The 27,426-nt window shown below is 43.0% G+C and overlaps 1 protein-coding gene across 2 annotated transcripts in view; it reads right to left on the bottom strand.

Moving 5' to 3' along the window:
- tpgs2 (tubulin polyglutamylase complex subunit 2) overlaps nt 1–27,426 on the bottom strand; it is a 58,669-nt gene that overhangs the window by 30,311 nt on the left and 932 nt on the right. Inside the window, exons 2-5 of one of the 2 annotated variants that reach the window (XM_068031602.1) lie at nt 17,170–17,249; nt 14,246–14,333; nt 9,086–9,217; nt 7,063–7,176 (exon numbers count right to left, since the gene is read on the bottom strand). In XM_068031602.1, coding sequence (XP_067887703.1) covers nt 7,063–7,176; nt 9,086–9,217; nt 14,246–14,333; nt 17,170–17,249 — 414 coding nt within the window. The remainder of the gene's footprint in view (nt 1–7,062; nt 7,177–9,085; nt 9,218–14,245; nt 14,334–17,169; nt 17,250–27,426) is intronic. The other variant, XM_068031609.1, reaches the window with a different exon arrangement.

The following is a 27,426-nucleotide window of genomic DNA, read 5'->3' as shown; positions in this document are numbered from 1 at the left end:
TGTTGAATGGCCCAATCACTTCCACTGAGGCTAAACTCCACATCTCTTGCACTCTACTCAGCATATACATGTCAACTGTACATAAAAAATAGGATGTATTTAGCAGAAAATACAGATTTCCATTGTGAGAAAAAAAAATGACAATATTTACATCAAGCAGCCAGCACACTATTCTCAAGGGAAAAGTCTTAGTAAAAGATAAAGAAAAAGAAAACTTGTAGCACCTTTCATGACCTCGGGACATCCTACAGTGCTTTACAGCCATTAACATAGTTTTGAAGTGCAGTCACTGTTATAATGTGGGAAATGTGGCATCATAGCAAGATCTCACAAACAGTAAATGAATTTTTTTGCGAGGAGCAGCTTTGACAGAAGGAGGTGCGGAGCGAACTTACAGCTGAGCGGTCAATTTCAGTGTAAGTTACAAGTTAATCCCCTTTTGTTTCGGAGGACCAGGGGACTGCTGGGTAAGGGAAAACTATTTATTTGGGCAGTGGCAGTACCCGAGACACTACACGTGTAGTGTCTCCCACCCACCCTCCTCTAACCAAAAACAAAGGACTCTGGTGTGTTGATAAGGCAAGCTTTTTATTTAAAAAGTTCCGTCCGTCGGATTGCTAAGCGAACAAGTTTTGCCTTTTTTTTTTGGTTTTTCAGTAGACTTGTTGGGAATCTAGAATAGTGGGAATGGAGGTTAAGGCAGTTGTATGTTCCTCCTGCAGAATGTGGGAGGTAAGGGTCGCCAAGAGTGTCCCTGCTGACTGCATCTGCGGGAAGTGCACCCAACTCCAGCTCCTCGCAGACCGCGTTAGGGAACTGGAGCTGGATGAACTTCGGATCATTCGGGAGGCGGAGGGGATTATTGACAGGAGTTATAGGGAGACAGTCACACCTCAGGTAAAAGAAGTAGATGGGTTACCGTCAGGGGAAGGAGAGGGAACCAGAAGGCAGTGCAGGGATCCCCTGTGGCCGTTTCCCTCAACAACAGGTATACGGTTTTGGATACTGTTGCGGGGGACGACTTACCAGGGGTAAGCAATGGGGTACAGGTCTCTGGCACAGAGTCTGTCCCTGTTGCTCAGAAGGGAAAGGGGAAGAGGAGCAGAGCATTAGTCATTGGGGACTCCATAGTTAGGGGAACAGATAGGAGGTTCTGTGGGAACGAGAGAGACTCACGGTTGGTGTGTTGCCTCCCAGGTGCCAGGGTACGTGATGTCTCGGATCGTGTTTTTGGGATCCTTAAGGGGGAGGGGGAGCAGCCCCAAGTCGTGGTCCACATAGGCACCAACGACATAGGTAGGAAGAGAGATGGGGATTTAAGGCAGAAATTCAGGGAACTAGGGTGGAAGCTTAGAGCGAGAACAACCAGAGTTGTTATCTCTGGGTTGTTGCCCGTGCCACGTGCTAGCGAAGAGAGGAATAGGGAGAGAGAGGAGTTGAACACGTGGCTGCAGGGATGGTGTAGGAGGGAGGGTTTTGGTTTCCTGGATAATTGGGGCTCTTTCTGGGGTAGGTGGGACCTCTACAAACAGGATGGTCTTCACCTGAACCAGAGGGGTACCAATATCCTGGGGGGGAGATTTGTTAGTGCTCTTCGTGGGGGTTTAAACTAAATCAGCAGGGGAATGGGAACCTAAATTGTAGTTCCAGTGTACAGGCTGTTGAGAGTAGTGAGGTAGGGGATAAGGTTACAGGGACGCAAGAGGGTACTGGCAAGCAAGAACTTGGTTTAAAGTGTGTCTACTTCAACGCCAGGAGCATCCGGAATAAGGTGGGTGAGCTTGCAGCATGGGTTGGTACCTGGGATCCTGATGTTGTGGCCATTTCGGAGACATGGGTAGAGCAGGGGCAGGAATGGATGTTGCAGGTTCCGGGATTTAGATGTTTCAGTAAGAACAGAGAAGAGGGTAAAAGAGGGGGGGGGGGTGGCATTGTTAATCAAGGAAAGTATTACAGCGGCAGAAAGGACGTTTGAGGACTCGTCTACTGAGGTAGTATGGGGCGAGGTTAGAAACAGGAGAGGAGAGGTCACCCTGTTGGGAGTTTTCTATAGACCTCCGAATAGTTCCAGAGATGTAGAGGAAAGGATAGCGAAGATGATTCTCGACAGGAGCGAGAGTAACAGGGTAGTGGTTATGGGGGACTTTAACTTTCCAAATATTGACTGGAAATACTATAGTTCGAGTACTTCAGATGGGTCTGTTTTTGTCCAGTGTGTGCAGGAGGATTTTCTGACACAGTATGTTGACAGGCCAACCAGGGGCGATGCCACATTGGATTTGGTACTGGGTAATGAACCCGGCCAGGTGTTAGATTTAGATGTAGGTGAGCACTTTGGCGATAGTGATCACAATTCGGTTAGGTTTACCTTAGCGATGGGCAGGGACAGGTATATACCGCAGGGCAAGAATTATAGCTGGGGGAAAGGAAATTATGACACGATTAGGCAAGATTTAGGATGTGTAGGATGGGGAAGGAAACTGCAGGGGATGGGCACAAACGAAATGTGGAGCTTATTCAAGGAGCAGCTAATGCGTGTCCTTGATAAGTATGTACCTGTCAGGCAGGGAGGAAGTTGTCGAGCGAGGGAGCCGTGGTTTACTAAAGAAGTTGAAGCGCTTGTCAAGAGGAAGAAGGCGGCTTATGTTAGGATGAGACGTGAAGGCTCAGTTAAGGCGCTTGAGAGTTACAAGCTAGCCAGGAAGGATCTAAAGGGAGGGCTAAGAAGAGCAAGGAGAGGACACGAGAAGTCATTGGCGGATAGGATCAGGGAAAACCCTAAGGCTTTCTATAGGTATATCAGGAATAAAAGAATGACTAGAGTTAGATTAGGGCCAATCAAGGATAGTAGTGGGAAGTTGTGTGCGGAATCAGAGGAGATAGGGGAAGCGTTAAATGAATATTTTTCGTCAGTATTTACAGTAGAGAAAGAAAATGTTGTCGAAGAGAATACTGAGATACAGCCTACTAGGCTAGATGGGATTGAGATTCACAAGGAGGAGGAGTTAGCAATTTTGGAAAGTGTGAAAATAGATAAGTCCCCTGGGCCAGATGGGATTTATCCTAGGATTCTCTGGGAAGCCAGGGAGGAGATTGCAGAGCCGTTGTTGTTGATCTTTATGTCGTCGTTGTCGACAGGAGTAGTGCCGGAAGACTGGAGGATAGCAAATGTTGTCCCCTTGTTCAAGAAGGTGAGTAGAGACAGCCCTGGTAATTATAGACCTGTGAGCCTTACTTCAGTTGTGGGTAAAATGTTGGAAAAGGTTATAAGAGATAGGATTTATAATCATCTTGAAAAGAATAAGTTCATTTGCGATAGTCAGCACGGTTTTGTGAAAGGTAGGTCGTGCCTCACAAACCTTATTGAGTTTTTCGAGAAGGTGACCAAACAGGTGGATGAGGGTAAAGCCGTGGATGTGGTGTATATGGATTTCAGTAAGGCGTTTGATAAGGTTCCCCACGGTAGGCTATTGCAGAAAATACGGAAGTATGGGGTTGAAGGTGATTTAGAGCTTTGGATCAGAAATTGGCTAGCTGAAAGAAGACAGAGGGTGGTGGTTGATGGCAAATGTTCATCCTGGAGTTTAGTTACTAGTGGTGTACCGCAAGGTTCTGTTTTGGGGCCACTGCTGATTGTCATTTTTATAAACGACCTGGAAGAGGGTGTAGAAGGGTGGGTTAGTAAATTTGCGGATGACACGAAGGTCGGTGGAGTTGTGGATAGTGTCGAAGGGTGTTGTAGGGTACAGAGGGACATAGATAGGCTGCAGAGCTGGGCTGAGAGATGGCAAATGGAGTTTAATGCGGAGAAGTGTGAGGTGATTCACTTTGGAAGGAGTAACAGCAATGCAGAGTACTGGGCTAATGGGAAGATTCTTGGTAGTGTAGATGAGCAGAGAGATCTTGGTGTCCAGGTACATAAATCCCTGAAAGTTGCTACCCAGGTTAATAGGGCTGTTAAGAAGGCATATGGTGTGTTAGCTTTTATTAGTAGGGGGAGCCACGAGGTCATGATGCAGCTGTACAAAACTCTGGTGAGGCCGCACCTTGAGTATTGCGTGCAGTTCTGGTCACCGCATTATAGGAAGGATGTGGAAGCTTTGGAAAGGGTGCCGAGGAGATTTACTAGGATGTTGCCTGGTATGGAGGGAAGGTCTTACGAGGAAAGGCGGAGGGACTTGGGATTGTTTTCGTTAGAGAGAAGGAGGAGGAGAGGTGACTTAATAGAGACATACAAGATAATCAGAGGGTTAGATAGGGTGGATAGTGAGAGTCTTTTTCCTCGGATGATGATGGCAAACACGAGGGGACATAGCTTTAAGTTGAGGGGTGAAAGATATAGGACAGATGTCAGAGGTAGTTTCTTTACGCAGAGTAGTAGGGGCGTGGAACGCCCTGCCTGCAACAGTAGTAGACTCGCCAACTTTAAGGGCATTTAAGTGGTCATTGGATAGATATATGGATGAAAATGGAATAGTGTAGGTCAGATTGTTTCACAGGTCGGCGCAACATCGAGGGCCGAAGGGCCTGTACTGCGCTGTAATGTTCTAATCTAATCTAATAAAATTATGATGAGAAGCGATGTTGGTTGAGAGATAAATGTTTGCTAGGACACTGGCGAGAACTTGCCTGCTCCTCTTTGAAATAGTGCTATGGGATCGTTCATGTCCACCTGAGGGGGCAAATAGGGCCTCCGTTTACCCTCTCATCTGAAAGATGACACCTCAAATGGCGCATCACTCCTTCAGAATTGCACTGGAGTGTCAGCCTAGATTTTGTGCTCTAGTCTCTGGAGTGGGACTCAGAGGCAGGAGCACTCGGACAGCACCACATCTGAAACTGGTAGCAGATAAAATGAGGGGACACTGGTCTTAATGTGACTAGCATTGCATCTATTTCAGATACAAGAACAAAAACTAGCTGAGAGTCTAATCATAGAAAGTTTAAGGCACAGAAAGAGGCCACTTGGCCCATCGTGTCTATGCCGGCTGAAAGACAATCCACCCATTCTGATCCCACCTTCCAGCATTTGGTCTGTAGTCCTATAGATTACGGCATTTGAGGTGAACACCCAGACTCCTTTTGAATGACTTGAGGGTTTATGCCTCAACTACCCTTTCAGGCAGTGAGCTCCAGACTGCCACCACCCTCTGGGTGAATAATCTTTTCCTCAACTCCCCTCTAATTTTTCCACCAGTCACTTTAAATCTATGCCCCCTCGTCACTGACCTCTCTGCTAAGGTAAATAGGCCCTTCACCTCCACTATCCAGGCCTCTCACAATTTTGTACATTTCAATCAGATCTCCCCTCAGCTTTCTCTTTTCCAAGGACAACAACCCCAGCCTATCCAATCTTTCCTCATAGCTGCATTTTTGCAGTCCTGGCAACAGCCTCGTAAACCTCCTCTTTACCCTCTCTAGTGCAATTATATCCTTTCTGTAATGAGGTGACCAGAACTGCACACAGTCCTCAAGTTGTGGCCTAATCACTCCAGTTCCAGCATAACCTCCCTGCTCTTGTATTCTATACCTCGGCTAATAAAGGAAAGGATTCCATATGCCTTCTTAACCACCTTATCGACCTGTCCTGCTACCTTCAGGGATCTGTGGACATTCACTCCAAGGTCCCTCACTTCCTCTAGACTTCTCAATATTTTCCCATTAATCGTTTATTCCTTTTCCTTGTTTAACCTCCCCAAATGCATCACCACACACTTCTCCAGGTTGAATTCCATTTGCCATTTTTCTGCCCATCTGACCAGACCATCAATATCTTCCTGCAGCCTACAGCTATCCTCCTCACTATCTACCACACGGCCAATCTTTGTGTCTTCTGCAAAGTTCTTGATCATACCCCCTACATTTAAGTCCAAATCGTTAATATATACCACAAAAAGCAGGGGACTCAGTACTAAGCCCTGTGGAATGCCACTGGAAACAGCCCTCCAGTTGCAAAAACAGCCAACAATTACCCTTTGTTTCCTGCCACTGAACCAACTTTGTATGCACCTTGCTGCATTTCTCTGGATCCCATGGGATTAAAAAAAAAAAAATAACTTGCCTGCCATGTGGGACCTCGTCAAAAGCCTTGCTAAAATCCATGTAGACCACATCAACTGCACTATCCTCATCTATCTTCCTTCTTACTTCTTCAAAAAATTTGATCAAGTTGGTCAGACATGATCTTCCCTTAACAAATCCATGCTGACTATCCTTGATTACCCTGTGCTTTTCTATGTGACAGTTTATCCTATTTCTCAGAATAGATTCCAATAATTTGCACACTACTGAGGTTAGACTGACTGACCTGTAATTATTCGGTATATCCGTCGCTCCCTTTTTAAACGGAGGTACAACATTAGCAGTTCTCCAATCCTCCGGCACCACACCTGCATCCAGCGATGACTGGGAAATTATGATCAGACCTTCCGCTATTTCCTCTCTAGCTTCTTTTAACAGCTTGGGATGTATTTCATCCAACCCTGGTGATTGATCAACTTTCAAGGATACCAATCCCATTTATACATCCTCTCTCCCTACGTTGATCACATCCAATACTTCACACCCCTCTTCCTTAAGTACAATATCTGCACAGTCCCCCTCTTTTGTGATGTCTGATGCAAAGCATTCATTAACACCACCAACATCTTCTGTCCTTACACATAGGTTGCCCTCCTTGGTCTTTTATGGGCCCTACTCTCTCAGTTATCCTCTTACTCTTAATGTATTGATAAAACATCTTTGAGCTCACCTTGATTTTGCTCACCAATATTCTTCATGCCGTCTCTTTGCATTCCTAATTCCCTTTTTGATCTTATCCCTCCACTTTCTATACTCCTCTCGGCTTTCTGTAGTATTGAGTTCTCGGTGTCGGACATAAGCTCTCCTTTTCTGCCTTACCTTAATGCTGAGTCATTTATTCAAAGACTATTGAGGGAGTACGGAATGATCCGTGCCTCCCATTTAAGTATTTTATTGCTAATGTAATAACCATTATACGCGTGCCACAATAATTTTTATGTTTACAACACCATCCTTTAGATTATTCGATTAAAAAAATACCTGATTGGATGTTTTTGTAAACCAGGCAGACTTTCCCATTCCCGTTGCAACAATCCAGCTCAAATATTCGACACTGCAAATTAAAATGGGGCTTCTCCAAAGGTTCTTCTTTACCTTTTTAAAACAAAAAGTCTAATATTAGAGATATAAAAGCCACATATATATTAGTGACCTAGACCTTGATGTACAGAGCACAATTTGAAATTTACAGATGCTACGAAACTTGGAACGATTGTGAACTGTGAGGAGGAAAGTGTAGAACTTCTAAAGGACATAGACAAGTTGAGGGAATGGGCGGACAAGTGGCAGATGAAGTTCGATGCGGAGAAATATGAAGCCATTCATTTTGGTAGGAAGAACATGGAGAGAAAATATAAAGTGTACAACTCTAAAGGGGATGCAAGAGCAAAGGGACCTGGGGGCATATGTGCATAAGTCATTGAAGGTGGCAGGACGGACTGAGAGAGCGGTTAATAAAGCATACAGCATCCTGTGCTTTCTTAATAGGGGCATAGAGTTCAAGAGCAAGGTCAAGCTAAACTTGTATAAGAGACTAGTCCGGCCTCAGCTGGAGTATTGTGTCCAGTTCTGTGCGCTGCACTTTAGGAAAGATGCGAAGGCATTGGAGACAGTACGGAAAAGATTCACAAGAAGTGTTCCCGGTATGAAGACAGATTGGAGAAGTTGGGACTGTTTTCCTTGGAGAAGAGAAGGCTGAGAGGAGATTTGATAGAGGCATTCAGAAATATGAGGGGTCTGGAGAGAGTGGATAGGGAAAAACTGTTCCCACTCATGAAAGGATCGAGAACAAGAGGGCACAAATTTAAAGTGATTGTCAAAAGAAGCAAAAGCTACAGGAGGAAAAACTTCAAGCAGCGAGTGGTTAGGATCTGGAATGCACTGCCTGAGAGAGTGATGGAGGCAGGCTCAATCAAGGCATTCAAAAGGAATTAGACTGGTACCTGAGAAGGAAGAATGTGCAAGGTTACAGGGAGAAGGCAGGGGAATGGCATTAGGTGAATTGCTAACTTGGAGAGCCAGTGCACACAATATGGGCCAAATGGCCTCCTTCTGTGCTGTAACAATTCTGTGATTCCGTGATGAATATTTCTGAGGGTTTTGTTGACAATATTTGTGTCCTTGGAATAAATTTTGCTTTCTTGCTAACAAAGCATGGTAACAATGAAAATAAATTCAATAAAACTTTATTAATATGTTCACTAGTATTTTGTACATGATCCTCAAAACCCTTCCATATTACCATCTTTAAATGCCATGAGATAACAGCAAACTAATTCTGTAGCACGAAAGGATAATTTATTTTTTTTAAAACTGCAGTTGCTTAGAAAGAGTGTGAAATTTATATTCCCATTGCAATCATTTCAGTTTGATCAGCTGTAAGTTTTTAATAGTAGTCTAAATGATGTAATTCAGATATTTACTAAAAGAAACTGTGAAGTTACTGGCTTTACATAAAAATCTGCAAATGTAAATCTTAGAGGTTTGTAGTGCAGATAGAATGAAATAGTATTCCACGCTTTAAGGTGTTCATGTAAAGTTAAAACAGCTATCAAAATGGAAATAGACTATGTGGTGTCATATGATTAAAGGGAAAAGCCAAGGCCAGGGAGTATATTTTTGCTCAAAGTACTTCCTCCTTTTATAGTAAAAAGTATGCACTGTCATTGTTTTTGATTTTTAAAATGTTAATTTTCCTATCAGCATACAGATCCTTGAGCCGGATTTCTCCCTGCTAGGCTGCATCAATATTAATGATGGGGAACACCCCATTGTCGTATAGTAGCTTCACAGGAAATAGTGGTCATGTGTCTTTAGACTGGTCTGATAGCTGTTCTGGGGCCATAAGATCCTGGGAAACAAATCACTGGCTAGCTACTTTGAATCAAACTGGTTTCTAAATAGATCTCAGTGCTACTCTTCAGTGTAGCTATTTAAACCTGGAGTTTCAAATTTGAAACAAACACTATTTTACTGATTAGATGACGATTTTTCAAAACAGTACCTTCATCATCTGTATCATTATCTAGGTCATCCAGAGTAGGTGCATTAGGCAGGCTGTAAATGGATGTTGTGCCCAGTCGACAAAGCATTGAAATGCTGTTGATTACCATTGTACCCAACTGCATGTTGTTGCCTAAGAGAGAAATACTACTTTATTGGTCAGAGAACAAAAACTTATATTTATATAGTGCCTTTAACGAATAGACACCAAGACACATAAGGAGATCTTAGATCATATGACCAAACACGGTCAAAGAGGTAGGTTTTAATGAGCGCCTTAAAGGAGGAAAGCAAGGTAGAGAGGCGGAGAGGTGCGGAGAGCATACTCCTGAGCTCAGGGCCTGGGCAACTGAAGGCGTTGGCACCAATGGTAGATCTATTAAAATTGGGGATGCTCAAGAAGTCAGAATTAGAGGGGCACAGCTATATCAGAGGGTTGTGGGGCTGGAGGAGATTGCAGAGATTGAGGGGGGGGGGAAACAAAAACAAAAAAGAACTCACTTTTGTCATTCATCACATGGTAAAACATACCTAGACATCCTGCTGCAGTACTAGCTTTATAATCTTATTATTTGTACAGCCACAAAAACTGATAGCTGCAGCAAAATTGCAATTCAATCTTTAGGTTTATTGATATTCACAAACCATTCAAACTTTTTTAAATTTTAAATTTGTGGTATCATCAGGTTAGTTAAGGCCACTGACTTCTTTATTTCCTATATTGTGTACTTTAACAAGCAACAATTACCAATGGAACAAGATGTAGTATAGCCATCTTTTTGGGTATACAAACAGAGATAAAAGTCAGCTTAGGATGAAGAATAAATTGCTCTTAAACAAAGTTACACAACCTTGATATCTCTTCACTGACTGGACATCCACTGTCTAATTTTCTTATTAAAATGACAGCATAAATGGTTATTTTCTTCCTCTTACCTATATATTAATCTTTTGAAAATCTAAATCATGCAGTACTTCCATTAAGAAAACCTAGTGAAAAAACCCTAATAAATAACTTTATACAGAACATTTCATGCCATCAGAACATTACAAAGCATTTTGCAGCCAATTAATTTATTTTTAAAATGTAGACTTTGTTTGGTAGAAAACTCAGCAGCAAGTTTTCATACATTAAGAACCAACAAACACCACTGGCGTGAATAAATCTGTTTTGATGATATTGGTTAAGGAATGAAGTTTGGCCAGGATACTGTGAGAAATCAGTTGCTGGAGAATCTTTTAAATCTAAATGGGCAGATGAGACCTTGGTTTAAGATCTCAGCTAAAAGAGGAAACTAATGTCTTCAGTAATTCATATAACTGAGTTTTAGCCTGGGCTAAAAGATTGCTAATTGCAAAATTGAGGCCAAAATCTTCTGGTATTCAAATAATTTAACAACTTGCATTTATATAGCACCTTTAATGCAGAAAAAGGCGCAAAGACATTTAACAAAGCTGCAACACATGCACCAAGCCGAAGGAGGAATGACCTATGGCTTGGTCAAAACGGTAGGTTTTCACGTGGTTCTTGAAGGAGGAAAGGGAGGAAAGTCTAGAGCATGTGGTCCAAATGGATGAAAGCATAAGTTGCACAAGTGAAGGAGGGAACGTTTAAGAGGCCACAGTCAGAAGAATGAAGAGTTTTGGCAGGGTTTGTCGGGACAGAGCAGGTTACAGAAATAGGGATGGGCAAGTGCATGAAGTGATGAAAACACAAGAATAAGAATTTTAAATTGTAGACAACTGGTGAACTAGGATTATTGTAGATCAGAAGGAACAGGGTTGATGTGTGAGTCAGATCTCTTACAGGATATAATATGGGCACCAGAATGCATTGGAATAGTTGAGACTGAAAGTATAAATGACCATTTCAGCAGCAGATGGGTTAAGATAGGGGCGGAGGCAGGCAATGTTACACAAGTGGAAGCCTTTATAATGGGGTTGGAAGCTCTCCCCCAAGTCAAATAGAACACAGGGATTGTGAACAGTCTGTTTCAGCCTGAGCAAATGCCCAAGTAGAGAGCTGGAATTAATGACGAGGGAACAGTGTTTATGTTGGGGCCGAAGGCAATAGCTTCAGTCTTCCCAATGTACAACTTGAGGAAATTGCACCTCATCCAAGGCTGGATGTCAGACAACCAGTCTGACAGAGAGTAAGCAAAAGGGTTGACAGTAGCGGTGGAGAGATGCAGCTGGCTGTTGCCAGTGCACATGTGGTAACTGTCCCCATTTCTGTGGGTGAGGTTGCCATGGCGCAGCACGTAGATAAGGACTTGGAGGGGACTAAGGACAGTTCTTTGGAGCATCCAAAAGTAACAGTGTAGGGAATGGGAAGAGAAGAGGAGCCAATGATGGAGATGCTCTCCTCCTCCACCTCTGAAGTCCTTGTCTCCAGTAAAATCTTCACCATCACATCCTTGTTATTCCCTGTCATAGCCTCTATCTTTACTGTAGGTTCAAGGGGTGCAAACTTGAGTCTCTCTGTGCACATCTGGTTTAGCCATCTATCAAGATCTGGCTGGATTATATCAAACACTGTCAGGCCTTGCTCTGCTCTGTCATAATTGCCCATTACTTCAAGATCATTTGGGAAAGCAAAGATACCCCTGGCTTCAACTGCCTACGAACATACGTACGAACATACGAATTAGGAGCAGCAGTAGGCCACTCGGCTCTTCGAGCCTGCTCCACCATTCAATAAGTTTGCAGATGACACCAAAATTGGTGGTATAGCGGACAGTGAAGAAGGCTGTCTAAGGTTACAACAGGATATAGATCAACTGGGAAACTGGGCAAGGCAGTGGCAAATGGAATTTAACGCAGACAAGTGCGAAGTGATGCATTCTGGGAAGTTAAACCAGGGCAGGACATATACAGTGAATGGCAGGGCCTTGGGGAGTGTTGTTGAGCAGAGACACCTTGGGGTGCAAGTACATAGTTCCCTGAAAGTGGCAACACAGGTAGACAGGGTGGTGAAGGCGTATGGCATGCTTGCCTTCATCAGCCGAGGCACTGAGTACAAGAGTTGGGACGTCATGTTACAGTTGTACATAACGTTGGTTAGGCCGCATTTGGAGTACTGTGTGCAGTTCTAGTCGCCGCACTACAGGAAAGAGGTGATTAAGCTCGAGAGGGTGCAGAAAAGATTCACCAGGATGTTGCCTGGTTTGGAGGGCTTGAGTTCTAAAGAGAGATTGGATAGGCTGGGTCTGTTTTCCCTGGAGCGAAGGAGGCCGAGAGGGGACATGATAGAGGTATATAAAATTATGAGAGGCTTGATAGGGTAGATAACCAGAGTCTGTTCCCCATGGTAGGGGTGACTAAAAACTAGAGGGCATAGATTTAAGATGAGAGGGAGGAGGTTTAAAGGGGATCAAAGGGGTAAATTTTTCACACAAAGAATAGTGGGTATCTGGAATGAGCTGCCTGAGGTGGTGGTGGAGGCAGGAACAGTAGCGACATTTAAGAGGCATCTGGACAGGTACTTGAATAAGCAAGGCATAGAGGGAAATGGAATTAATGCAGGCAGGTGGGATTAGTATAGATAGGCATTATAGTCGGCATGGACGCGGTGGGCCGAAGGGCCTGTTTCTATGCTGTACAACTATATGACTTTATAAGTTCATGCTTGAACTGATTACTCCACATTTCCACCTAACCCCGATAATCTTCCACCCCTTGAACCCTCCTTAAAATTCGTCCAGCTGGCCTTTCTACTCTCATCTTCAGTAAATATGACCTCCTGGACTTTGTCATGAAGATTGAGACCATTCATTTTTCTGCCTTTGCAGCATCGACCCTTTTTCGCTAAGCAACAAACCAAACATCCCTCAAGCCTTGCCTGTGCCCTAGTAGTGAAAGAGGGGCAAAGCGAGACAGCGAGAAAGGTAGTGCAAGAAAGATAGATAAAATACAGGAGAAGTGAACAATGTCTATCATCCAAATTTGATTTTTAAAAATATATTTGTGAAAAATGCACACAAGTCAAAAGTCTGAGGATAAAGGTTGGGGGACAGACAGAAGGAAGAGGTGGTGTAGTGGTAATGTCACTAGACCAGCAATGCAGAGGTCCAGGCTAGTGCTCTGAGGACATGGGTTCGTATACCACCACAGCAGATGGTGAAATTTGAATTAAATTTGGAATTAAAAAGCTAACCTAATGGTGACCATGACACCACTGTCGATTGTTGTAAAAGCCAGCTGCTGCACTAATATCCTTTATGGAAGAAATCTGCTGTCCTTACCTGGCCTGCATGTGACTCCAGACCCAGACTCTTAAAATGGCCTCTGAAATGGCCTAGCAAGCCACTCAGTTCAAGAGCAATTAGGGATGGAATAAATGCTGGCCTAGCCAGCAATGTCCAGATCCCATGAACGAATAAAAAAAAAACCACCTTGAGTGTCAGGGTATTGCAGGCTCTGGCCTTTGCCACTTGCCATTGTAGCGAAGGGGGATGGATAGGAGATTAAGGGAGGATGAGTGCTACTATTTGCATTGAATTATAACCAATTTTGTGGTATATGTAGATATCCTTGGGTAACTTGAGGTTCGACTTCCAGAACTTCACAGTGAACCTTACAAGTGACAAACAAGGCTTTCAATCCCTAACTTTGGGTTGGTTTTGAACACATCTCATGTTTAACACCACAGGGCGAATTCGGTTCTTCATTAGTCTCAGAGCACTTGTTTTCAAGAACCTACAAATTGTAGCATACGCACTTTTTCAGCTATATTAAAAATCTTCCATCTGTGCTGTCAATCTCATCCATTATAAATTCCTACGCCCAGATTTATAATGGAAATTGCCAGCGTAAACATGTCACATTATAATTACACTCTCCTGCTAGTGGAACGCTGAAATGCTACCACTAGCAGGAGAATGGAATTACTGTATGACAAGTTTACACGGGCAATTTCCATTCTAAATGTAAACGACACAGGAATTTATAATGGATATATAAAAATAAGGACAGAATATAGGACAACTAAAAAGAGGAATTAATTATTTATGTGTGCCCCTGGTACAATTATCCCACCTTCTAACCTTGCTTTATTTGAATACTACACTTGACTCCTGTGAGCATTGCCACAGGAGACTGATTAGTACAAATGGAAAAGAATTTGACCATATAAATGCACAAAGAAGCTTACTGGTCTTACCATCAAACTTTATACTCCAGGTCATCAAAAAGCCATCAGTCATTTGGTAAAAATTCCTCAGATCCTCTGGCAGCAAACAGCAATTCTTCTGCAAACAAACACCTAAATATTTCAGGTACAGGTTTCGATCTAAATTAAACAGTCCTAAACTAAGTGTTTCCTTATCATCTGAAGTATTTATAGATTATAAAAGCAAAATACTGCAGATGCTGGAAATCTGAACTAAAAACAAGAAATGCTGGAAATACTCAGCAGGTCTAGCAGCATCTGTGGAGAGAGAAGCATCCATCATAGGAACAACTTCAAGCGGTTTAAAAACCTGCCCTTAAATTCATTTTTTAAAATTTTAACCAGATTGTCAGTCACCATAAACTGGTGCATTTTCCACGGCAACACCTCTACCAGAGTCCACTTGTCAACCAATCAGCACTCTCTAGCCGTACAGTATAAATTTGTTGTTTCCCTTCCATTGGTATTCTTGTGAATTGTCCTGATGAGTGCATGACGAAAAGCTTTGACAAAATGTCTCTATTGTCAGCAATACTCAAGTTCTGTACTACCAAATGACTACATTTTAAGTTCTGAGAAACCATTTTGAACGATTTGATTGATTCAGTTTCTCATTTAAGAAAAAAGATTGGCAGATTTTTGCCACTTAGTTAAGTATTCAGACTTGTTACTATTTTATAAATACAAAATTTGAAGCAAACAAAGTGAAATGCCTGAAAGTGTGTGTGAAAGTGCTGTTTTAATATAATTAGCAGATCTCCTCAGGTATTGCACATGTTAAATTGGATGATGTATTTTTATAATGACAGAATTTCATACAATAAAATGCACAACATATTTTTCTGTTACGAAGGTAGAGCTGTGTTTAAGGTGGCTTGTCCCTTTGATTATAAGAAGTAGACACAAAACTGTATGCTGTTTGGGCAGGTAACTTTGCGATTTTATGTTTCAGCTGAGTAGCATTCAGCATTTTAAGATATTACACAACTAAACAAAATGTAACATATCTACACACTGATGTACTTTTTCCATGTCATACTGATGGGATGAGGTGTTTTAAAAGGACAGGAACATTTTCACAGGTTAAACTGAATTGCCTCAATTTTCTGATCAAGTTCAAGAAAAAGGAAGAAGCAGGGTAGCCTATGAGGTGGCCAGAAACTCTGGTTTGATTTACAATAATAGTAAAAAGCAAAAATAAATGAAAACTAGTATCACTGGAACTCCAGCCTTGGAACCCTTGCAAGTTGTCCAACAAACTCAGTGTGATCACCAAGATCACATAGAAGATGATGACCGCATAGGAATGCATTTACTGAATATATTGCTAAATTGAATCCCAAGAAACAATTAAACAGGTTCTCAATGTGCTGATGAGGGACCTGGAATGACACAGAGAAAAAGGAAGATAAATAGATCAGATATAACCGACACAGCAAGTGGTGAAAGTTTGAAATGGACCATCTGGAGAAACAAGCAAGCAAGGTTGACAAAATCAATAATTTACGAAGGAGCTTGAAAGATATCTGGGGGAGAAAAAAAAAAATCGATTGAGTGATAGAGGTAGTGAACTATGCAATCTGGTTTTGAATTTGTACTACATTACATAGGAATGTACAACTGCCATGTTTATACAGAGCAACTGTTATGCATTGTGGGAAAAGTTCTTCCAAACAAAAAGTGATCTGGATATACAAAATTTAATTCTGAAAACTTATAATAAAACAGATTAAAGGGCTTAATTGACGGTATGTTTTAGCCTTTAATGGGACAGGCTGTTATCCTAGTAGATATGGCAATTACATTTACAACTGACTTGCAAATTGGGAAATGTTAAATGGACAAGGCTAAAGGCCAAATGGAAACAAAGGTCTGTTCTTAAATTGGAACTTCTATGATTCTATGAGAACGTCAAGAAATATCAACTACTTAAAAAGAACATGGAAGCATGAAGGTCATAACAAAGTTGACGACAGCAATTCGGCAACAAAGACTGTGCTAAGAATTGGGACACCTATGATAAAAATTCCCCATAATCCAGCACATTTTGAAACCACAATTAAAAATATATAAGAATGGTGATCATTAGCAAAGAGCACCAATGACTTCTTAATATAACGTGGTGCAATATACGGTAGAAAATATTGCTATACATACAGAATGTAGAATGTTTTTAGTTTTAGTTATACAGCACTGAAACAGGCCCTTCAGCCCACCGAGTCTGTGCCGACCATCAACCACCCATTTATACTAATCCGACACTAATTCCATATTCCTACCACATCCCCACCTGTCCCTATATTTCAATACCACCTACCTATACTAGGGGCAATTTATAATGGCCAATTTACCTATCAACCTGCAAGTCTTTTGGCATGTGGGAGGAAACCGGAGCACCTGGAGGAAACCCACGCAGACACAGGGAGAACTTGCAAACTCCACACAGGCAGTACCCAGAATTGAACGTGGGTCGCTGGAGCTGTGAGGCTGCGGTGCTAACCACTACGCCACTGTGTCGCCCGAATATTGTATTGTATAGAATATTGTATTCATGACAGTTACAAGAATTTTGTCAAGTAAAAAAGAAAAAGCTACAAGGCTAGGCTACTATTGATATAATTGTTTAAGTGACAATATTTAGTATTGTCAATGCTGTGACTTTTTATTTATTACGCACATTTTCTCTGAAGTTTAGCGTGCTAAGTGACAATTAATAATCAACTTTATTTTTCGTTTAGCTGCGTTATTAGCAAATGTAAATGTCAGTGACATATCAGAACAATGCCTTGAATTAACAGGAACAAAGTATTGGAGCTTCAAAACATTATCATCTCTATAAAATAATCCCTTCCAAGAAATGTATCAAAAGGTAGATATACAGTTCAGATCCAAAGCAAAAATGTGAGCCTGTTCACCTGCTCCCATGAGATGATCATATGACGCTCTGCTGGTTCCTTTTCCACATATCTAACTTCTGTCACACCAGGTCGACTTTCTAAAATGTCAGAAGTAATAGTAAAAGGGTTTATAGACATCTTTATCACTGTATTTCGATTGACTTGTTAACAGCAGCTGTCTCTATTTAACATTCATAGCATCTCACCAATTTGACACCTTAAAACACAACATTAAAGAAGTCTTGATATTCTAAAATAAAAACAGAAAATGTTGGAAATAGTCAGCAGGTCTGGCAACATCTGTGGTAAGAGAAACAGAATTAACATTTCAGGTCCATGACCTTTCAGCAGATGTTCTGACGAAACATCATTGATCTGAAACATTAACTCTGTTTCTCTATAGATGCTGCCAGTCCTGCTGAGTATTTCCAACATTTTCCGTTTTTATTCCAGATTTCCAGCATCTGCAGTACTTTGATCTTGATGTTCTGGCCGTCACATTATTGCAGCATAGCGCAACACACTAAACACTGAATTACAGCTAAAACATTTAGTAGCATCTTTGCTTCTTTCAAATGGCTTATTTTAGGAGATTGCCAACTTTTTGATTTAAAAGAGATATTGTACCACATGAACCTGAATTGCTGTCCAATTTTTAAATATATAAAACATAATGACTTCAAATGAAGTTACTAATTTAGCAGGAAACTACAGACCAGTTAGCTTAACATCCGCCATAGGGAAAATTTTAGAAGCTATTATTAAAGAGGTCATAGCAGGACACTTGGAAAAATTCAAGGCAATCAGGCTGAGGCAACATGGTTTTGTGAAAGGGAAATCATGCTTAACCAATTTATTAGTGTTCTTTGAAGTAACATATCATAGAATTATACAGCACAGAAACAGGCCCTTCGGCCCATTGTGTCTGTGCTGGCCATCAAGCACCTAACTATTCTAGTCCCATTTTCCAGCACTTGGCCCGTAGCCTTGTATGCTATGGCGTTTCAAGTGCTCATCTAAATACTTCTTAAATGTTGTGAGGATTTCTGCCTCTATCACCACTTCAGGCAGTGTGTTTCAGATTCCAACCATCCTCTGGGTGAAAACATTTTTCCTCAAATCCCCTGTAAACCTCCTGCACCTTACCTTAAATCTATGCCCCTTGGTTACTGACCCCTCCCTAAGGGAAAACGTTTCTTCCTATCTAACCTATCAATGCCCCTCATAATTTTGTATACCTCAATCATGTCCCCCCTCATCCTTCTCTGTTCGAAGGAAAACAACCCTAGCCTTTTCAGTCTCTCTTCATAGCTGAACTGCTCCAGCCCAGGCAACATCCTGGTGAATCTCCTCTGCACCCTCTCCAGTGCAATCACATCCTTCCTATAGTGTGGTGCCCAGAACTGTACACAGTACTCCAGCTGTGCTGTGGATAAAGGGGAACCGGTGGATGTACTGTACTTAGATTTCCAGAAGGCATTTGATAAGGTGCCACATCAAAGGTTATTGTGGAAAATAAAAGTTCATGGTGTAGGGAGTAACATTTTGGCATGAATAGAAGATTGGCGAGCTAACAGGAAACAGAGAGTAGGCATAAATGGGTCATTTTCTGGTTGGCAAGATGCAATGAGTGGAGTGACACAGGGATCAGTGCTTGGGCCTCAACATTTTACAATTTGTTTAAATGACTTGGATGAAGACACCAAAGGTATGGTTGCTAAATTTGTTGATGACACAAAGATAGGTAGGGAAATAAATTGTGAAGAGGACATAAGGAAGCTACAAAGGGATATAGATAGGTTAAGTGAGTGGGCAAAGATCTGGCAAATGGAGCATAATGTGGGAAAATGTGAAATTGTCCATTTTGGCAGGAAGAATAAAAAAGCATAATGGTGAGAGACTGATTGTTCTGAGATGCAGAGGGATCTGGGTGTCCTAGTGTATGAATCAAAAAAGGTTAGTATGCAGGTACAGCAAGTAATTAGGAAAGCTAATAGAATGTTATTTGTGAGGGGAATTGAATACAAAAGTAGGGAGATTATGTTTCTGTTATACAGGGCATTGCTGAGACCACATATGGAATACTGTGTACAGTATTGGTCTCCTTATTTAAAGTAATGATGTAAATGTGTTGGAAGCAGTTTAGAGAAGGTATACTAGACTAATACCTGGAATGCGCAGGTTGTCTTACGAGGAAAGGTTGGAAAGGCTAGGCTTGTATCTGCTGGAGTTTAGGAGAGTAAGAGGTGACTCGATTGAAACACAAGATTCTGAGGGGTCTTGATAGGGTGGATGTGGAAAAGATGTTTCCTCTTGTGCAAGAATCTAGACGTAGGGGCACTGTTTAAAAATAAGGGGTCACCCATTTAAGACAGAGAGAAGAAATTTTTTCTCTCAGAGGGTCATGAGTCTTTGAAATTCTCTTCCTCAAAAGGCTGTGGAAGCAGAGTCTTTGAATATTTTTAAGGCAGAGGTAGATAAACTCGTGACAAGCAAGGGGTTGAAAGTAAAGCCTGGCTCGGTTATAAAATGAAAACCCGACCCCGACAAGAATATCCTTCATTCATTCTGGCAGCAGGCTATTCCTGCAGATGGAGTTGTAGGGAATCATGGGTAAGCCTGATCCTGTGACTTCCCGGAAGCAGCAGTGTCCAGCCTGACCCTACCTGAGCCCGAATGCTGGACTTGGAATATGGACCTGATCCAATCTGAACCAGACATATGTAGTCGGGTAGCCAGGCTTTAGTTGAAAGGTTATGGGGGTAGGCAGGAATGTGGAGTTGAGGTTACAATCAGATCAGCCGTGATCTTATTGAATGGCGGAGGAGGCGCGAGGGGCTGAGTGGTCTACTCCTGCTCCTAATTCGCATGTTCATATAATTCTGACCAGTCAATCATTTCCTAGCACTCTCTCAATATGTTTCATGACAAGCTGCTTCCTTGAAGTGCAAGTGATGGCCACAGAAGCACACATCTTATCTGAAGTCTACAATTTTCTTTATTTGCGTGATTAGGGAAGAAAAATCAAAATGATTATGTAAACACACATACTGTTATGGTCAAGTGAGATGGGGTTGAAGGGCTTCCCTCTTTTCCCTCTCCTTGTTAGACCACAACAGATTTAATTCTTTCTTAATGTGGATGTACAGGCCAATTCAGTAGGTGTTTGATTACTTACTTGTTATGGTCATAACTCAAGAAAACTTGTCTGATTGGTTCGCGTTAAAGAAAAAGGTTAACTCTACCGCACCTAAACCGAACTAATAAAATAATAAACTAGACGCCAACTTTCACACACAAATAGGTTAGAGTGGGGAAAGGTAGATTGGTTCAGTTAGAGTCCATAAAAAACGTCTACAGTCTGTGGAGTATGGCTATTCGGCTGGCTTTTAGTTTGAAGAGGTCGATGACTGGTTTGGTGAGAGGGTGAGATAGACCCCCACTTAGGGTCTGCTCATGTCAGAGTCCAGTTGCTTCTCCTCTGCTGCAGAGTAAACACCAGCTTAAAACTACAGATGGGGAGGGGCTTGTCACATGACAGTCACTCAGGCATTCAAACATAGCAGTTAGCAGTCGTGTAATACAGAAAAAAAATTCACCCTGCTAGACCTGGTGCAGCCAACCCTCTACTCCCATAAACTCCTGAGAGGGGAGACATATCTGAGCCCAATCTAGGAAAACCTGAAATTCCTCTTTGAATCCTTAAGGCAATCAAGCAAATTATCAGTAGACCACTGTAATTAGTTACATGTTTCAGTATAAAGCATGGCTACCCGACCTGAACCCAACCAGACCCGACCTGTGTCGGGTCTCTCATTCGTGCTCGGGTCAGGTCAGGCTGGACACGGACACAGTGCTGCTTTGCTCAGGGAGGGAACTTCTGCACAATTCTGCAGGAATAGCCTGCTGCTGGAATGGAGGATCACAACATTTGGACAAGGCATGTTTGATATGATTAACTTTATTACTGTAGTCGGGTCGGATGCGGGAAAAAAATATCAAAGGACTCGAGCCTGGGTTGGGGCTGGATGTGGTCGGGTTGGGTTTCAATTTCATACCCGAGCAGACCTTTATTTCAGTAATGTTCTCCCAAGGGTGATCGCTGTCTGTACTTTCTAACGTCAAACATAAGTCTTTGTTTACATATATACATGCCCCCGGGATCCAAACAGAATTGTTATAGTGCAGAAGGAGGCCATTCAGCCTATAGTGTCTGCACTGGCTCTCCGAAAGAGCAATTCATTTCGTGCCATTCCCCCGCCTTCTCCCTGTAACCCTGCACATTCTTCCTTTTCATGCAAGTCTAATTACCTTTGAATGCTTCAGTTGAACCTGCCTCCACCACACTCTCAGGCAGTGCATTCCAGAGCTTAACCACTCACTGTATAAAAATGTTTTTCCTCATGTCGCTTTTGCTTCTTTTACCAAATACTTTAAATCTGTGCCCTCTCGTTCTCGATCCTGTCACAAGTGGGAACAGTTCCTCGTTATCTACTCTGTCCAGATCCTTCATGATTTTGAATACCTCTATCAAATCACCTCTCAGCCTTCTCTTCTCCAAGGAAAACAGTCCTAACATCTCCAATCTATCTTCATAACTGAAGTTTCCCATCCCTAGAACCATTCTTGTGAATCTTTTCTGTACTCTCTCCAATGTCCTCACATCTTTCCTAAAGTGCGGCGCCCAGAACTGGACGCAATACTCCAGCTGAGGCTGAACTAGTGTCTTATACACGTTCAATATAACTTCCTTGTTCTTGTACCCTATGCCCCTATTGATAATACCCAAGATACTGTATGCTTTATTAACCGCTCTCTCAACCTGTCCTGCCACCTTCAATGGCCTATGCACATATACACCGTCACTCTGCTCCTGCACTCCTTTAGAATTGTTCCCTTTATTCTATATTGTTTCTCTGTGTTCTTCCTGCAAAAATGAATCACTTCACATTTCTCTGCATTGAACTTCATCTGCCACCTATTCGCCCATTCTTGTTGATGTCCTTTTGCAGTTCTACACTATCCTCCTTACAGTTCACAATGCTTTCAAGTATAGTATCATCTGAAAACTTAGAAATTGTGCCCTGTATGCCAAGGTCGAGGTCATTAATTCTTTTTTTTCTTTTGGGCCTCCTTATCTCGAGAGACAATGGATACGCGCCTGGAGGTGGTCAGTGGTTTGTGAAGCAGCGCCTGGAGTGGCTATAAAGGCCAATTCTGGAGTGACAGGCTCTTCCACAGGTGCTGCAGAGAAATTTGTTTGTTGGGGCTGTTGCACAGTTGGCTCTCCCCTTGCGCCTCTGTCTTTTTTCCTGCCAACTACTAAGTCTCTTCGACTCGCCACAATTTAGCCCTGTCTTTATGGCTGCCCGCCAGCTCTGGCGAATGCTGGCAACTGACTCCCACGACTTGTGATCAATGTCACACGATTTCATGTCGCGTTTGCAGACGTCTTTATAACGGAGACATGGACGGCCGGTGGGTCTGATACCAGTGGCGAGCTCGCTGTACAATGTGTCTTTGGGGATCCTGTCATCTTCCATGCGGCTCACATGGCCAAGCCATCTCAAGCGCCGCTGACTCAGTAGTGTGTATAAGCTGGGGGTGTTGGCCGCTTCAAGGACTTCTGTGTTGGAGATATAGTCCTGCCACCTGATGCCAAGTATTCTCCGAAGGCAGCGAAGATGGAATGAATTGAGACGTCGCTCTTGGCTGGCATACGTTGTCCAGGCCTCGCTGCCGTAGAGCAAGGTACTGAGGACACAGGCCTGATACACTCGGACTTTTGTGTTCCGTGTCAGTGCGCCATTTTCCCACACTCTCTTGGCCAGTCTGGACATAGCAGTGGAAGCCTTACCCATGCGCTTGTTGATTTCTGCATCTAGAGACAGGTTACTGGTGATAGTTGAGCCTAGGTAGGTGAACTCTTGAACCACTTCCAGAGCGTGGTCGCCAATATTGATGGATGGAGCATTTCTGACATCCTGCCCCATGATGTTCGTTTTCTTGAGGCTGATGGTTAGGCCAAATTCATTGCAGGCAGACGCAAACCTGTCGATGAGACTCTGCAGGCATTCTTCAGTGTGAGATGTTAAAGCAGCATCGTCAGCAAAGAGGAGTTCTCTGATGAGGACTTTCCGTACTTTGGACTTCGCTCTTAGACGGGCAAGGTTGAACAACCTGCCCCCTGATCTTGTGTGGAGGAAAATTCCTTCTTCAGAGGATTTGAACGCATGTGAAAGCAGCAGGGAGAAGAAAATCCCAAAAAGTGTGGGTGCGAGAACACAGCCCTGTTTCACACCACTCAGGATAGGAAAGGGCTCTGATGAGGAGCCACCATGTTGAATTGTGCCTTTCATATTGTCATGGAATGAGGTGATGATACTTAGTAGCTTTGGTGGACATCCGATCTTTTCTAGTAGTCTGAAGAGACCACGTCTGCTGACGAGGTCAAAGGCTTTGGTGAGATCAATGAAAGCAATGTAGAGGGGCATCTGTTGTTCACGGCATTTCTCCTGTATCTGACGAAGGGAGAACAGCATGTCAATAGTCGATCTCTCTGCACGAAAGCCACACTGTGCCTCAGGGTAGACGCGCTCGGCCAGCTTCTGGAGCCTGTTCAGAGCGACTCGAGCAAAGACTTTCCCCACTATGCTGAGCAGGGAGATTCCACGGTAGTTGTTGCAGTCACCGCGGTCACCTTTGTTTTTATAGAGGGTGATGATATTGGCATCGCGCATGTCCTGGGGTACTGCTCCCTCGGCCCAGCACAGGCATAGCAGTTCATGTAGTGCTGAGAGTATAGCAGGCTTGGCACTCTTGATTATTTCAGGGGTAATGCTGTCCTTCCCAGGGGCTTTTCCGCTGGCTAGGGAATCAATGGCATCACTGAGTTCCGATTTGGTTGGCTGTATGTCCAGCTCATCCATGACTGGTAGAGGCTGGGCTGCATTGAGGGCAGTCTCAGTGACAGCATTCTCCCTGGAGTACAGTTCTAGGTAGTGCTCAACCCAGCGGTCCATCTGTTTGCGTTGGTCAGTGATTATGTCCCCCGATTTAGATTTGAGGGGGGTGATCTTCTTGATGGTTGGCCCAAGAGCTCTCTTCATGCCATCATACATTCCTCTGATGTTTCCGGTGTCTGAGGCCAGCTGAATATGACTGCATAGGTGTTGCCAGTAGTCGTTTGCGCAACGCCTAGCTGTTCTTTGTGCAGTACTTCTGGCTGCTTTAAGTGCTGCGGATGTTAAATCGCTGGGGGCTTTCTTGTAGTTCAAAAGTGCAATGCGCTTAGCGGCTATGACAGGTTCCAGCTCTTCATTATGAGATTGAAACCAGTCTGCATTTCTCTTCGCACTTTTGCCGTAGGTGGTCAAAGCTGACTCATAGATGGCGTCTCTGATGTGGGCCCACTTGGTCTCAGCATCCCCTGTGGGAGTGTTTTGAAGGGCTGTTACAAGTGAATTTAGAAATTTTTGTAACAGCTGTGGGTGAGAAATTCTGCTCGTGTTGATGCGCGGGTGGCCCTTCTGCTTGGAATGATGCAACTTCTTTGGTCTGAGTCTAACCTTGCTGCACACCAGGGAGTGGTCGGTGTCGCAGTCCGCACTGTGGAAGCTGCGTGTGATTTGAACACTATTTAAGGAGGCTCGCCTTGTGACAATGAGGTCTAGCTGGTGCCAACGACGTGATCTTGGGTGCCTCCATGAAACCTGGTGACAGGGTTTAGTGTGAAAGAACGAGTTGGTGATGCAGAGGTTATGATAGGTACACAACTCAAGCAGTCTCTGTCCGTTCTCATTCATCCTTCCAACGCCATAGCGCCCAAGGCAGGAGGGCCATGAGTCATGGTCGGCCCCAACCCTGGCATTAAAGTCCCCCAGCAGGAATAGGTGTTCGGTGTTGGGGATGCTGCTAATGATGTTATGGAGTTGTTCATAGAACTGGTCTTTAGCTTCAGGTGCGGAACAGAGTGTTGGAGCATAGATGCTGAGTAGGTGTACTGGACCAGAGGTGGTGAGCAGTTGGATGGACAGTATGCGTTCCGAGCCATTTGAGGGAGGCTCTATCATGCTGAGCAAGGAGTTTCTGATGGCGAAGCCCACTCCATGCTGTCTTGGTTCTTCAGGATCCCTGCCCTGCCAGAAGAAGGTGTAGTCTTGCTCTGCTAGAGAGCCACTCGCGGGGAGGCGAGTCTCCTGAAGTGCTGCAATGTCCACATTGAGCCTACATTAATATGCATCAGGAAAAGCAAGGGTCCCAACACTGATGCCAAAAACCAACTTGGCAGAAGTGGGATTTGAACCCACACCTCCAAAAGAAGCTGCAACCTGAACACAGCAGCTTAGACCACTCAGTCATCTTGACTGTTGAAAGATAAATTCCACCAGCTGCCATGGTGGGATTTGAACAAGTGTCCCTGCAGCATTAGCCTGGATTGTGAGTTCAGTGACATTACCGCTAAGCCACCATCTTCCCTTTTTTTAAAAAAAGCTATTGTCCACTTTTTGGCATGGGCAAGACATGGTGGGAATTTCACTCATTGTCCGGTGAGCGATATGCTGAATCAGAGGTTCATTGTTAACCCTGAGCATGAAGTCACAAGTACGAGGGCCTTGGGATATGACTCTCATTCTCTGGATTATTTATCCAGTAACTTAACCACTGCATCACTGTATCCCGATCATCTTCAATAACCTACCCAACTGGACAACTGAATTTTAAAATCCTCTCAATATATGTTCTCTGCTTATGTTTTTCTAATAAAAATAGCCCAACTCCTTGAGTCTATTCAGTGCATCATATCCGTCACTCTACTTTGTGTCTTTATATTGTGATACCCCAGCAATATAACCCAAAACCTTATTTTGCCTTCCCAAATGACCTAGATAGAATGCTTGGAGATCTTAAATGATTTATCAACTACAATCCCGATTGGCCCCTTTCATTTTGCCAGGACTTATGCATGGCATGTATATGATTGGACTTTCCCAGACCTAAACAGATTAAACATTGCACCTAGCTATGCTGAAGGACATTTTCTAAAAAGTGGCACAGTCTCCAAAATAATCTAAACCAGCCTACAGCCTATTTATTTGGTCTAAATTCAAAACTCCTGTATATTTTTTGCATTAGTTACAAATTTGTGAACCGCTCCATTAGTGTCCTCATCCAAATCATTAATGAGGATGATAAGCAATGGTCCTGATGTGGAGCCTGGTGGGAATTCACTTATTACCTTATGCAGACTTATTCCCATTGATAATAACCTGTTGTCCTAACCAATGTAATATATGACTGCCAATCCCAAATGATAACCCAAAGAATGACATCATTTTCACTTGCCATTTATGCACCACTTCAAAGGCTTTCTGGAAAGTATTCAACATCTACTGAACTGCTATCATCCACTTAGTCACTTCCTTAAAGAATTCAGTCAGGTATTGAGACAGAACCTCAGTCTCTAATAACTATTGAACTCTCCAAATTATCAGAATTACAACCCATATAATGCCTTCCAGCATCTTCCCTAAAACTGACATTCACACTGCACTTATAAAGCACCTTTAACATAAAAAAAATCTCAAGACATCAAAGGAACATCCATAATTTCAGCTTCAGATTTGAAAGGCTGTAGTACAAACAACCTAAAGGCACTATATAAATACAAGTTTTTGTCAGTGACGCTTGAGGGTTGTACTCCAACAGGTGTCCCCATTGGTGGTTAATCCCTGAGCCAAGCTGCACAGGTAAGCAGTGTGTTTTCAGCATTGCTAGCTTGTATGGACTTTCCAATGGCATTCGGTAATTTGTGCTTGTGAACAATTCACAAATTTCCCATTGTATATTCTAAGAAACCTGATCCAATGAGTTAAACACAGAAACATTTTGCTGTGATAAAGGTGCTATATAAATGCAAGTTGTTGTTGTTTAGTTATAGTGCTAGCTTTACCCAATCCAATCAAAATGGTAGAGATTGCGCATAGAAAATTGCATTGTAAAGTTTACCTAAAAAAAAATTCTCAATTTTTTTAAGTTTTAAGAGGTAGAAGCCTGCACATGACTTTGTTTAATGTGGGGACTTTGGCGTGCCTTCATTGGCCATACAATCTTGACGGGTTGGTAGTCAGATTGAGACGTGTCGAACCATGACGACCAGGACCACCTCGCTGCTGCAGCCTTCTTTCGCCTTCACACGGTGAGATACACAGTCTTCTTTTGCCTGTTTCTGCTGTTGAGAACTTTGTGGACTGCACTATGTCTGGCACCACCCCC

Source organism: Heterodontus francisci, chromosome 1 (assembly GCF_036365525.1).
Source record: "Heterodontus francisci isolate sHetFra1 chromosome 1, sHetFra1.hap1, whole genome shotgun sequence".
In the NCBI taxonomy this organism is placed as follows: Eukaryota; Metazoa; Chordata; class Chondrichthyes; order Heterodontiformes; family Heterodontidae; genus Heterodontus; species Heterodontus francisci.
Note: the sequence above shows the minus strand (reverse complement) of the source record. Positions and strands in the feature narration are given on the sequence as shown.